We start from the raw sequence: 14,423 nt of genomic DNA on the forward strand, positions 1-14,423 counted from the left end.
TGGAAAACGTTGCGTAGTGTTGCTTTAAAAGGAAAATACTGGTCATGTTGAACTTTTTTCCCGCTCGTCTCGAGGTTCAGCGAGGAGACGACGCTGCCGAGCTTCAAAACTACAGCGTCAAATTAGATTAGGTGAAACGTCTCGTGGACGGTCGACATTAAAATTCATCGTGCAATTTCATTTTCTGCCCGTAAACGGTTTTATTTAATTTCCCCAAGTGATTAAGAACAACGGAATTTGAGCATTTGAATCAATCAATGTACCCGAGCGAGAAAACTGTGTTGAAACCTGGTGTGTAAAGCATCAAACATGATATGAATCAGAAAGTAAAATAAATTCATCTAAATGAGCCGCGACTTACAGCATTAAAACATAAAACGAATGTATGATAATGTAAAATAACAGAAATGTGCCAAAAACCAGAGAACACCAGTATTTTCCTTTTTAAAAAATCCCTCCTAGAAACCGTCCTTCGTTAAAGGTCCCGTCTGTGGTGGAGCCAGTGGAGTGTCCAGGCTTCACTCAGCTGATTTCCTGTGGGACGACGAGCCTTCTCCATAAAGATGCTCATCAAGGGGCACCTGACCTTTGGGCCGAGTGGAATAAGTTCCCCCGAACCCGGCGGTTGCGTCCTCGGCTCGGAGAGAAGGTCACAGCATTATCACGGCGGGCGAGAAAACTCACAAACACGCTTTGGAAAACAGTGAAAACGATGCGTAAGCGGTAATGTTCTCAAATGACCGAGATCTCCGGGGCTGTGAAATGGAGACGGCCGGATGAAGTGGGAGGACGGAACGATATCAACTACAACAAAAAAGAAACGGGGCCGAGCTAAAAAAACCAGCTCTGCCCTCACTTTAGCGAAAGGCCAACCTGTGAAGAGGCTGACATTTATCAGACGTTTGAAGCAGTAATAACAAAACACGACGGCGTAATTGCCACAGAGCGACTTTTTTCTCTCTCCGTCCTCTGAATTACGCACCGACGCCAACGACGGCGCCGCACATTAAACAATCCAATTTACAACACAGTGGTTTGGAAAATTCTTTCTGCTCGGTTATTGTATACACATGTTTTTGTTTTTTGTGTTTGTTCATTAGCCAATCTCAGACTGTGGCAACGCTGCTCTGATAAGCATTTAATGGGTTTAAAAAAACCTTCACCCTGCTTCTCTGCCTCCAGGTACGACGTGAGGCCTCGATTGGAAATCGACACGACAGCGGCGCTCGCCAAACGCATTTTTATCCTTCAGCCGTCACTATTTTCTCTCCTCATACGGGATGTCAGCACATCGGCGTTACGAAGACTGGTGTTTTATTATCGAGGGTGTAATTGCCTCCGAGCGTTGGCACCGCGCTCGGCTAAAGATAAAAGAAACGTGCACGTCGCACCGCGCCGCCACAACACGCCACGTTCCTGGGTTTCACTCGTGTTTTTCTCTTTCTACATTGAGGCGACTAGACGCCGCCTCCGCTGATGTCCTCCTTACCCCGGATACGGTAGATCTGTGGTTGTTGATGTGTAGACGCGGTCGGCCCCCGGGGCTCAACCTCTACTACGATATACTCTGTTGGTGACAATGTGATTGAGCAGTCGAGTTTTGTCAGTGTAGAAACAGTCTGAGCGGTCGTGGTAGCGTAAGGGGCCCATTCATCAATCTGCTTTGTAAACCGTGATATTTTGTACTGAATATTTATATGACACAATTAAATATCTTTAAAAATCTGCCTCTCTCGTTGTTCTTCTTCCTAAAAATCACGTGCGCGACGAGGTTTACGAGCTCGTGCGGCGGCTCCCGGGGACTTTACCCAGGAAGATTGAACTTTTATCAGCAGGATGTGACGGCAGCCGCAGCCCAGCAGGCGAGACATCCACCAGCCTCACAGGTGCGTTTCTATTATCTCCCATAAATCCCAGAATAAAAGACTCGACGCGACGTGTCAGATAGTTATTAATGCGCTGGCTGTTGTTAAATAGCTGGATCCAGAGGCTACCGAGCTGAGGAAATTGTTAATTAGACAATCTATAATTAAGATCTGTTCCGTCAGCCAATCGGATTCAGGGAAAGGTTTAAAAAAAAAAAAAAAGAGAAATCCCATTTTGATTATTAGAGGATGAGTGGCAGATGTGAGACAGATGGTGACACGGGAGTGATTGAGTGTAATTGACTCAACCCTCTTCTTTCTGGATTAGACGAGTGAGGATTTCAATAACAAGGCGGCGAATCAGATCTTTTCCACTGATCAGAACTGAATCTGGAACTTTATTTACAATATTATTACTTTGATATTCGTTTCACATTTCATTTTCCATTTAAAAACATGTCCTCTTTCTGGGTTGTTAGATTTCTGGCATGTGTCAGTAACAGTGCGAGCTCCTGCTGCGGGTTTCTGGATCTGAAAGTTTCTCTCGTGAGCTTTTAAGTTTTCGGCAACAAACACATAAAGGCCACGTCTGACAGTGCTACAGTACTAAACAGTATAAAACATGACAGCTGCTTTCGTCCTAATCATTTGTCTTCCACTCGCTTTACTCCACAGTGTCGGGGGGGGGGGCACGTTGAAGAAAAGCATCCGTGGCGTTTTGAGAACTCTGCACTTAATAAGAATAGAATAAATGAGTCACGACATTATGTAATTTAATAAGAAAAGAAGTAACAGCACGAGAATAAGGTCCTGATTGGGCAATAAAATTAAATCTTAAAATTACGATTTTATTCTCATAAAAACTACAGCTTTATTCTCGAGTGGCCCTAATGCTCCATTATAAGTTTAACTTTGACCATAAGGGGGAAAAAAGAACAACATTCAAATTTCTGACTGAAGTATCAACGCTCCCGTGTCTCACTGAGGCTCGGGTGCGATCAGCGAGTCACCGTTTTATAAGTACGGTTGAAAAAAAGAAGAAAGCGGTTGCACCACTTCTTGAACTGGTAACACAAATAAATCCAGTTAACAAGTTATACTAACACAATTTATCACTTTAGTGTGAAGGTGTTTACCAGCTGAAGGGATTTTTCTAAGCTGGTCCGACAATGTTCTTTCTCCTCAACGGGCTCCAACATTAAACTCGTGGCTCGTCCACTTTGCCAGCTCGCTCCTGGACGGCCGCCACACGCGCCGACAGGGTTCTTTATTCTGGACGCAGGTACTGATGGCACCCAACCCCACCCTCCCTCCCCCGTAAAAGAAAAGGTGCTGTCACTTCCTACATTCCTCCACCTCGTCAGTCTCCATCTCCTGCCGCTCGCGCTCGCGTCTCATCTCCTTCAGCTCCTGCCTGTATTTCCGCTCGATGAAGCGCTTCTGATGAGCCATCTGTGGGAAGTTATCTGTTCGGGGGGAAAGAGGCAGAGCGGGAAACAGAGAGAAGTCGACCAAGGAGAACAGATAAAGAGAGAGGGGACACAGAGGCAGGGGTGTGAAGAGACAAGGTCAGTTTCCAACCGGGCCAGGACAACAATTTAGGGCTCAAATTGCTCCCGACTATAGTTTTCATATCAAGTGTGTCACGCTGTCACTTTGGTCAAAATGAGCGAAAATGCTGCAGCCACGCCTGCGGTTAAATTGCCCCCATGCTGCTATTTCATTAATCACGATGGAGCAACGAGAAATTAGACGGGCCTTGTTTGGTTTCAGCACGACGGCTGTGAGATCTGATAACGGGAGAACATTTCTAAATGAGATCTCTAATAAGATGGTGACAGCGGAGGAAAGAAAAACCAGCAGATCCAAGTTAATAGGACGCGAGCGAATGAGACAAAACAACAGAAGAACTTGTTGTTTTTTTTGCCGCAGCTGAAGAACAGACGATCTTTACAACGTGTTTAATTGTCTCGTGTTATAAACCTGCTGAATAACCACGTCTCTTTTATAGCAGACAAATGCTACAGCTTGGCTCAGTGAACTGGGGGAAACACGACCGTACCATTGGCTACATGAGCTGTTTGTTTCTGAATAGAAGTTTTAAAGCTCCAGTTTGGCTTCTTCACTCGCTGCCATCCTGGCTACTGAGACACAACTCAGATTTCTGGCAAATGACGGAGGCAGCCTGAGTGGATACGGGGAGTGGAAACCATAGTAACTGTATCGAGAAAAAAAAGTTACGAATTCAGTCAACGAAGGAGGAAAAGTTTAGAAGACAACTCGAGACTGAAAAAAAAGAAATCTGTCCGTCTGAAGCCATTTCCATGAGATTCTGTGGAGGGGTGGGACGGGACCCAAAAATGAAACCATTTCATTTTGGACCAGATATGGATACAGAGGAACTTATGGTGCTTTTTGAGTAAAGCAATGGAGAAAGAAGATATTTCTCAATGGAACCCAGTAAGAATTCCTGATGCTCATACTTAGTGGTCACTGGTGGTACTGCAGGCAGACTCAATTCCATGTTTTTTTTTTTAAACGCTGCTGATCATTTTAAACAGGTTTTCAGGTTTGTGGAGATTAATTTGTCTGTAAATTATCATCTGTATTTATACAAAATAAAAAGATATCGAGTTCATAATCACAATCAACCTATCATTTATTTCCCATTATCAATTTATTGTTAAAGTTGCTCTAATAATCATTTATTCAGTAAAGTGTAAACAAATTTTAAACTTGTCCATCAAAGGTTTTTTGTCCAAACATCTTTTTTGTTTCATCCAAATATTCCCAAACCACAAGACATCATAAATCATATTAAACAGAAAAAAAGATGAAAAGACCAATTTCCCAAACTAGTTTTTTTTGCATTTTTGGCACCAGAACAATTCAGCGATGGTGAGAACAGCTGCTGATTATTTTTCTTAATCGACTGATCCTTTCACTTCTACAAACCGGAAAGCTGAAATCACCGGGGAGCCCCTGAATCCTGGCTCCGGTTTCCAGCCGAGCGACTCGTCGGGAAAACACACACTGTAATTTTCTTGATATTCATAGCTTTGGTAATTTTCCATCAAGTGTTTACGTTACCGGGTCCAACCGCCGCACACTTCAATTTAAAACAGCACGCATGACGGCTGCCCAGTGGTTTGTGTCAACTCACCGAGACACAAATTTGACTGTGCAGTTTTTCCCGGTCGCTGACCACGATCATGCAATCTCTCGACAAACTTGGGGCTTTCAGCACCTTCTGCAGCACAAGTTTCAAAGTCCGGTGCAGAATCCTCCAGGATCTGAATGAATCAGTTCTCCTCTGATAAAGGTTTACACTTCGGAGGAGTCACTATTATTGCGACTCTGCGCTTCAGCATGTTGAGTTTGAAATAAGAGGAGAACACTGAGTTTCAGCTTGATTTGGTCAGTGGAGGGATTGTAGCTGTTTTTATAAATATTCCCTAAAAATTAAAAAGGATCAAAATATGTAATATTTGATTGTAAATGTTTGCAGAAAACCCCCCCACAGAGATCAGCAGACACTTCACAGACTTCTCCTCCTGGCGTGAAACATCCCCACAACTACTGGGTTATAAAAACATCGTCCCAACTGTGTGCACAAAGGTTGTCAACTTCTCACACCGCTGAGCTTCGGCACTTTAAACCTCACACGCCGTTTACTTCCAAATCAAATGTGCTGCAGTGCGGAGCTAAAACAACAGTAAACAACAGAAGAAGAAAAGGAAAACCCCCGTCTAAATACTCAGGGCCTGCTGCTGTACCGTGGGCAGATACTGGATCTTATCCTCCGATTAGATGGGGAAATTTAATTATTACTATCGTCCAGACACTGATAACGTGACGCCTCAGGTTTGAGGCAACGATTCAACTACCTGGTGAAGACACTGGGTTTTTCTGGAACCTGCTGCTGTCCCACGATCGGACAAACGCAACCGACAGATGCATACTTTAAAACGTTTTTCTGCTTCTTGTAAATCAAGTCAACCGTATTTCTCAACTGGTTGTCGGGCGGAATTGTTTCGTAAATATCTAAAGGCTGCAAAGTGGTTTGTTTATCTGCGACCGCCTCTTGTAATCAGAACTCAAGAATGAAACACTGGCAAAAACCTGTCAATTCACATGTGGGTTTGACTCGTGAAAAGAAGAAGAGAGCGTTTTCTTCCTCTTGCGACGCAATAATTCGTCATTATGGCAACTGAGAGGAAAAAGTGCAAGATAACGACAATATCCTATTAAAAAAGGAGACCGATCAAATGGTTAAAAAGAAAAATCCTTTAGAGGGGAAATATGAGACTCACACACACAAGTATGGACACACAGAGGAAAACACAATCAATTTCAATATGCTTTCAGTGAGTAAGCAACACTTGGTGAGCCTCGGAGAGAAAACTACATATTGCAGTTAAAATATGGAAATCACCGGCATTTTTCCCTGGGATATGACTTGAGAATAACCCACTCAAGAGAAAAAAAAACAAAACGCTTTGGCCGTTTACATTGTTTAGCATTGCGGCACAAAAGCAGGCGTCAGAGAATGGGGTTGGTAAAGAACACACGAGGCGTTTCGTTTCAGTCTGTGTTGGGCATCGCAGAGACGCAGCGAGAATCATCTCCCTGGAGAAGATCGCACTCTGCACGCTGATCTTTGTCGGAGGCGTTAACGCACGTAGCTCGACTCGGGTCTTCTATCGACAGCGCAAGACGTTTCTCTCGAGGACGGACGGACATTAGCAGGTTTGGCGTTTTGGTCGTTGAGGCCTCTGTTGTCCGCCACCAAGAGAAAGTTGATGGGGAAGGCGCACGAGAACATGCACGGTTAGCTCACTTACGCAGTCACCACTCAAGCCCGAGCTCAGGCTGGGAGACGACTCCACAAAAGAGCGGCTGAGTCTATCAGCCAGAGCTCACGCGCACCACATCAGTCAACAAGCCAATAGTGCGCCTGTATAGCGGTGCTGATGAAGGGATTTCCCCGCCGTGCCAAAGGGCAAACAAAAGACTCAGGCCAGTGAATAGAGATCCTGCATACTGTACTTTACTCTGCCTCTATCCATCCAATGCTTTTATCCTGAGATTAAGGGGTTTAGAGGAAGCGGAGGAAAGAATGCCGCTCCCTTCCAGCTACTAGCCCGATCGAGACTCCTTCTCTTATTCAACAGATATTTCATTGTTTGAGAAACAAGCAGCTGTGAGGAAGCTGGAGTAAAAAAAAATAGGAAGGGGAGGGAGCTGAGTCTCAGAGAGCGACTGCCGACTTTGAACAGAGACTGTACTATCTGCAAGGATGAATGATAAATGGTTAAGCCGTTTCCATGTATATTTGATGTCGCCTTAGACCTAACGGCGCGTGGTGCTCGGAGCCCGAGGGCCCGAGAAACTCTGCACCGCCGACTCCTTCCTTCCGTCGATGCCGTTCCCCTACCTGGCTGCTCTCAGCTCGATTTGTTTGCACTCATGTTTCTCCCAGTCTGGGCCTTGGTTAACATTTAATTCTGCCTCGACAGATACAGGCAGGAGACTGTCAAAAAACGTGGGCCATCAAATAATGAAACGTGAATCAGCCGAGCCACCGGCGGATCGGCTACAGACAGCACACACCAAATACCGGGCCCCGGCCTCTTTAATGAGCTCTGAGCTGTCTGACTGAACACAGCCATGTCTCTCACCTCCCCGGCACGGCTGGAACCGCCGGTTCTGTCGGCCAGGAAAAGCTCTGCGGCAGAAACAAAAAAGGTCCGTCCAGCTCAAAGTGCTTCTGATGCTCCAGGAGGCCTTAAATAAAACATGGAAATGAATCCTGACACGTTGCGCGGAGGTGTTTTTCGATTCAAGAGTAGCACAAGTTAGGGGCTGTCGTACGAGACGAGTAGCGGTGCAGCCGGCGCTGCAGTGAGGGCCAACAAGACAATCAATGACGAATTACATGACACCGGGGCTAATGTCCTTGATTAGTCTTGCTATGTGAACAAATGAAGCGAGGCCCTTGACAATCACAGGAGAGACAATGCAGCGCCAACCGCCGTTGATGCGTCAGGCGGCGGAGGAGCCGAGTCTCATTATATAAGCGCGCGGTCGGGAGAGACACTCGTACTTCAAAGACGCGCTTGAACCCCGTCGACTGACCTTCCCTTATTTATCTCGAACGAGACGATGTTGCAACAGCGAGGAACAGAATTTCAAATGTTCTGGGGAGACTTCCCGCACAGAAATCATTAATCCAGGCTTGACAAGTGAATTCTGAAAATGGCTGCACTTCATTCAGAACATGACCTCTGAATAACGAGTGAGAATGTGGACGAGATCGGATCGACCGCCATCAGAAATTTAAATGGTCGGGATTTTTCAGCCACATTAAGGCAACAACACATGAATTTGAAATATTGATTAGTCTTTATTAATAAAGGTTATTAACTGATGAGTCTCCAGGATCATTTATGCTGCTGTGATGCTACTTTACTGTCACTGTCCAAAAATCTACGAGCGTCTTTTACGTTGTCAAGCAACACGTCAACTTGTCCTCAAGCTTTCAGAAGACGTGAACTAAATGAACGCAGAGTACGGACAGAAGGTTAAATCTGTTTCCTTATTTACCATCAACCTTGAGATAGTTCCTCAAGCCAAGGTTTGTAAATTGTTTTTGTGTAAACGTCCAAAACAAAATGAACTTCAACTTCCAAATTATACAGAACAGTGACACTCCCCCCCCACCCCACCACTAATAAATGACTTCTATGATTTAATCGTTATCAAATTGTTGTCGATCATTTAATCAACATTTTGTCCTTATTCTATCGCAAGTATTTTTAATCTTTTCCGCACCGAGTGCCCTCTCTTGTGTTTTCAGCCAGTTAATTAATTTGATTAATATAATGGACTCACCTCAGGTACTCTGGAGCAGAGGGTGAAAGAAAAGAGTACATCGCGCTGAGGGCGTTTAAATTAAGTGACAACACAAAGTCAAACAAAGCCCTCGAACTGGAAGTGTGTTGCATCAAAGGGAGGAAGACTTTAGGAGATGATTTTTAAATTAACTGACCTTTTGGAAAGGAATTGCTAATCTAGTCACATGAAACCGCAATTTATGAGGGGGGAAATGTTCATTTACTAGCAATGAGCATCTATCAATCATGGTGACAGAGGCGTACACCGGGGAGAGGAAGTGGGAGGAATTAAGGGAGGGAGGAAAGTGCAGGAGAGGGAGAGTGTGCACTGAACTACGCCCCCTGATAAGGAGCGAGGGAGGGAGGGAGGTGAGGGAGACGGGGGAGTCGGGAGCAGGAGGAGAAGGAGATCAAACAGTTTTAAATAGTAACAACCCCCAACACTAATGTTTCATAAAAAGTAAAGCTCCGGTGCACAAACAGAATCAATCACGTGCGGCTGGAGGCCTCATTTACGAGCCAAATGGAATCAGAGGTTGACCTTCCCGCCCTCGCAGCGTTCCACGGGTCTGTTCCAACAAAGCCATTTGTGTTCGCTTCAGACTAATTAGCTGAGTAATGAAAAAACCTTACATCTGATTAATGTGGTGGACACAGGGACGGCGGGTTCAAACACAACCCTGGAATACGTAGCGCACTCTTAACGCACTCCATGTGATGTATGATATTATGCGTCCACATACATATGCATCGGGTGAAAGAGGCGAGCGGGAGATGATGGAAATGGCTCATGGCGGATGTGTTTCTGAGAGCTCTGTAATTGTATTTTTACTTGGCAGTGAATGCCAAGTAAATGCCGAAAAAATCACTATCTATTTTCCTTAAGTGGTGGTTGATGACAAGATGAAAAACAGCCAAGGAAAGAAGCGGCACAAAGGGGACGCATCAGCCGCTCTCCTTCAAATCTGAAGAGCGCGGCGAGAGAGTCGCTCGGAGTGGGAAGCCTCGTTCTCGTGGTCGTCAAAAAGGGGCTTGAAAACACAACAAGAACCAAAATAACACAAACTTTGCACGGGCCCTCGACATAAACTTCCCGCGCTCCCTCTGGGATTGATCGACTCGTTCGAGGATGCTTTCGCTAGCCTCATCCTGGTTTTTACTGGTTCTCCGGCCCTGGCTCGGCCCCATGCCTGTGCTCTGGGCTCGCACTTCAAACAGCCTAATGTCCTGTATGCTGCCGCCAACCGCCTGGTCAGGCCACAGCTCTCCGCCAGCCATCTTGCCTACTGTACAGCCAAGGCTAATATTCAACACTGAGGCAAAGAGTGTGAAAGGCTTAAAATGTGGAAGTGTGTGTGTGTGTGTTGGAGAGGAGGAGCTCGTGTTGCCAAACAACTCACATTTCTCGAGTGCATCCATCGCAGCTCCCATTTCCGCCTGTTGGATGCTAGATTAGAAATATTTTTAAAAAGGAGAGAGAGAGAGAGTGGGGGAGAGAGAGAGAGAGAGAGAGAGAAAAGGTCTTTAGCATATTCAAAATGTCCCTTTTCTGAAATTCTGTCAGAAAAAAAACAGGCCTAATATTGAGCGGATTATCAAAAGTGCTTTTTATTTGTGTTGAAAGAGCCCCTCTGCTTAACAATAACAGGTAACGCCGTGCACACATTTCAAAAAGGTAAGCCTATTGGCGGCTGTGTGCCGGGCACTGTTTACGCCCGGGATTCACAGTCCCTGCGTATACATTATGTGATCATAGCCCCACACTGGAGGTGGATGGGAGCTTAAGTCATGTAAATACAAAAACAGTAAGCTGTCAAAGATCCTATGGAAGGGACAAACTTATCGCTAGCTTAGAGCAGGAGAGAACGCTTTCAAGTAGGGGGGCTGCGGAGGGATTTCCACATGTGGAGAGAGAGAGAGAGAGGGGGGGGGGGGAGATGTTTGATGGATTTAGGTTTCCTTTCTCGCAGGCTCAGCTGCAGCTTTATCGTCAACCCCCCAGCCCTGAAAAGGCCTTCGTGCGGAGATTCACTTTCTTCGCTCAACAAAGCGAGAATGTGTGTGTGTGTGTGTGTGCACAACCAAAGGTTTAACACACAGACACACACACACACACCTGTCCTGCCTTGAGCACACAATCCCAGGTAGACCCTAATGCAGCCCTAGGTGCAGTGTCGCCTCATCACAGACTCTTTCTTCTGCACAGAGTGATATTTCCATAACACAATTTACGTCAGATCAATAATGAATCGATTCATTTTCATTCTGCATAATGTCTCTCCCGATAGAATAGGCCAACAAGAGCTTAATTGCTATAATAAACACCATCAATAAAGCGCAGCCATTATTCTCGAGCCCATTAGCGGTGCACTGAGAGGGAGAGCGCCTTGTCCTGTTGTGTCTTGTTATATTGCACTGTCTTACTCACCTTGGGCCTTTGCCACAGCCGATTCGTTCCCCTTTGAAATACACGGCAACGGTGTAGGTGCGGGCGTGCGAGGGCCCCACTGTCTGCAGGGTCCTGCAAATTCAAAAAGACAGAAACATGGCATGAGACGGAGGAGGAGGGCGGAGCTGAGAGAAAAAAACAGCAATAATACCCCAGAGAAAGGGCGCAAGGACACTCAGGGACATTGTTCTTCAGAGAAATAACATTAAAAAAGGGGGGCGCAAGAGAAAAAAGGTTTTCAATCAGAACAAATATAATTCATCTCAAGCAGCAGGTTGAGGCGAGGGGAATAGCGCTTTGATTCACTAGTGTGCTTTCAGAGCGCACGAAGCAATCTGAGGGACACGCCGTATAAACAACTTTTAAAGCCTCCCCTACTCCCCACACCCATCACCGTCAGATACAAAGATCTGTGTGTGGTTTACAAAAAAAAAAGACATGTTGGGGGAGGAATAGAAATAAAAAAGAATGACTCGTCTTTGAGGGACCCGCGAGCTTTTGGTGCGCTAGAAGGGTAAACACTGAAAAGAGCTGAGGGGGACCAGGAAAATCTAAGAGAGGGACGATGAGAGAATAAGACTCGTTTAACTTATAGATGTAGCTCATTTAAAGAGATGTGGGGGATGTAACCGTCGGTTTTCTGCTGGGACACACGTACAAGACAGATGACAAAACTTGGGAGATGTTTGAAATGTTAACATTAGCATAAACATCTCAGACCCAAGCTGCGAGTCACCTAAATTATTCACGGACAATTTACTTATTTCAGGAGCGCAGTCAATTTTTAATGCATTGTGGTCACTTATGACACTTTATCAATAATTCAGCTCCCATTCTCACTTACAAATGAAGTGGCACGTCGCATGTTCGGAGCAAACAAGACTCCTGTGTGCCACGCTCTAGCCAAATCTCAACAGGGAGGACGTGTCACTTAGAATTATTGTGCTGCTACGATAACACAAAACGAGACAGGAGGAGTAGGAGAAAGAAATCTGTGAGTCTCTCGGGTTATCAAGTCGAAGGCTGCACACACAGATGGAAGTGTGCGAGGGCGTATAGGGTCTGTAGGGGCTGGAGCTCGCGCTAAAAAGCAGCTACTCACTGACTCAGGCCGTTCTCTGCACAATGTTAAAGTGCGTATATGTGTCGGCTCCCTGGTGGGTCCTATACACAGACCATATGTACAGCTGAGTGATGGTGCTGGGGTTGAGGTGTGGATCTGTCATCGGGCAGACGCGTCCACCAGGGAACCTTTAGCAGGGGGACGTGGGGCATTAGCTCCTTTAACTCCCTCCTCCCTCCGTCCTTCCCTGCCTCGGTCATTCACTCTCTCTCTCTCTCTCTGTGTGTGACTCACACTCTCGTCTCACCCGGTGTTGTAAACAAATTCAGACGGACCCTTAAGACGGCCTGACGGACCTGACACCAGCAGCTGCCGCGTGAAATTCTATAAAAGCTGCAGGATTCTGGCTTATCGACCAGCAGGGGTCGGGTCATCTCATGGGGAGATCGGTGGCTACTCTGTATTTTCAACGAACGGGGACAAAGCAAATAACGACACTCAAGGGTGTGCCATCAAATTCATCTGTGGCTATAGTTGTGCAAGCGTGGATCTATATTGTTTTTGCACGTGTGCCAAAATGTTGAAATTCAAGTGATCTGAGAGCTCCGCTGGTTCCTCGATCACGTCCTTGTGTGAAACAGAGTTTGAGGGAAGTGTTGATTGTGGTGTCAGATTTGTGCTGAGTCAAAACTCTCCCTCCGTCAGGCTGATGGACAAAATAATAAACAGAGGAGGGGGAGCTGACATTCAGATGAATACGTGGACGAGAGACAGGCGACTGATTAAATGTTCATTGTACATAAAACTGCTCCGTCTACAGCCGCCCCTGCACGTGGAGCCGATCTCACCCCCCCCTGCCCTCCGCCCTTTCTTTTTGTATCAGTGAAAATACTGTTTGTCAGTTTCCATGGTGACAAACGCAGCGCCTCCTGGCAGCTCTGAAAAGCATTCTGTCAAATAACACTTGCTCCTTGACCTTTTGTCAAATAGGTCTCTTTGGCCGTGTTTATTTATCACAACAACAGAGACCTTTACACGGCTATTCAAAATGTCCAGGGACCAATAACAAGGATAAAAGTCCAGTAAATAATGTTTGTTCCATTTCCTTTCTCTGAACGTGGACTGGAGCACATGTGACATTTAACTGAACCCATCGCCAACGTGGAGTTCTGGGTCATATACCGACGACGGGGACAAGTACACTCACAGTTTACACATGCAAGAGTGATATAAATGGTGTATAAACATTTAGCTAATTAATAAATGGCTCAAATAGCTGAGTGTAAATAATGGAGTTTAATTGAATATAGCTAAATGTGGTGGATAAATGTTTTTTAAACACTGGTGAAGTAAATGAAAAGATACTTCACAGATAAACCAAGTTGGGAACCACTGTAGAGCATCATTGTTTGGGAGTAATGCAAATTAATAATCAGGTGTTTTGTATTTTTACATTATTCTTGCATTGATGTGACAAGGTGCCTGTTAGGTATTTAATTTACTGGATTATCCAAAACTGTCATTTCTTTTTTACTTTACGATATCACAGTTATTAATACGAAAAACACAATTTCATTATGTAAAAAAGGGGCGTCACCTTGCCACCTTTACTTTCAAACGGTGGCACAGACGTACTTCAACCTCAATTTAGGGCACAGAAAGATTCACCGCTGACAGATAACGTTTTGGTTTTTTGACTTCCACAGACGTAGCAGCCGGGTCGGCTCAGAGCAGCGAGCGTCAGGGAGGCTCGGAGGGTTTTTGTGGAGTCTTACTTGTACAGCGGGATGTCGGGCTCCTTGCCCTCGGTTCTCAGGGTCAAACAGCACTGCTGCAGCTGAGACTTCGGGTCGTTCCAGTCCTGGTTCAGAATGAACTCCTGCAACACACACACACACACACACAAACACACCACACACTTAATCACACTCCCCACTCCTCGGACTTCATTCAAAGAATCAGAGACACCAGAAATAAATTAAAAAAAACAGCTGCAGTTACAATCTCTATCTCCCCCGGTCGCTCATGCTTTTATTTCATTCCTGCCTTGACCCTCTCCGCCCCACCACTTTTTCTGCTCTCACTTATTTGCTCTCGCTCTGACTGGCTCTCCATCTGTGTCTTCACGCTGAGTACAAATCACAGGCTAC

At 45.5% G+C, this 14,423-nt stretch overlaps 1 protein-coding gene across 1 annotated transcript in view; it reads right to left on the reverse strand.

Moving 5' to 3' along the window:
* Positions 1–2,225: 2,225 nt before the first annotated feature.
* drosha (drosha ribonuclease III) overlaps positions 2,226–14,423 on the reverse strand; it is a 79,526-nt gene continuing 67,328 nt past the window's right edge. The window contains exons 29-32 of the mRNA XM_035142155.2: positions 14,049–14,152; positions 11,190–11,282; positions 10,162–10,208; positions 2,226–3,331 (exon numbers count right to left, since the gene is read on the reverse strand). Of these exons, the coding sequence (XP_034998046.1) occupies positions 3,201–3,331; positions 10,162–10,208; positions 11,190–11,282; positions 14,049–14,152 (375 nt within the window). The 3' untranslated portion in view covers positions 2,226–3,200. The remainder of the gene's footprint in view (positions 3,332–10,161; positions 10,209–11,189; positions 11,283–14,048; positions 14,153–14,423) is intronic.

The sequence above is a fragment of the Hippoglossus stenolepis genome, chromosome 19 (assembly GCF_022539355.2).
Source record: "Hippoglossus stenolepis isolate QCI-W04-F060 chromosome 19, HSTE1.2, whole genome shotgun sequence".
NCBI classification, from domain to species: Eukaryota; Metazoa; Chordata; class Actinopteri; order Pleuronectiformes; family Pleuronectidae; genus Hippoglossus; species Hippoglossus stenolepis.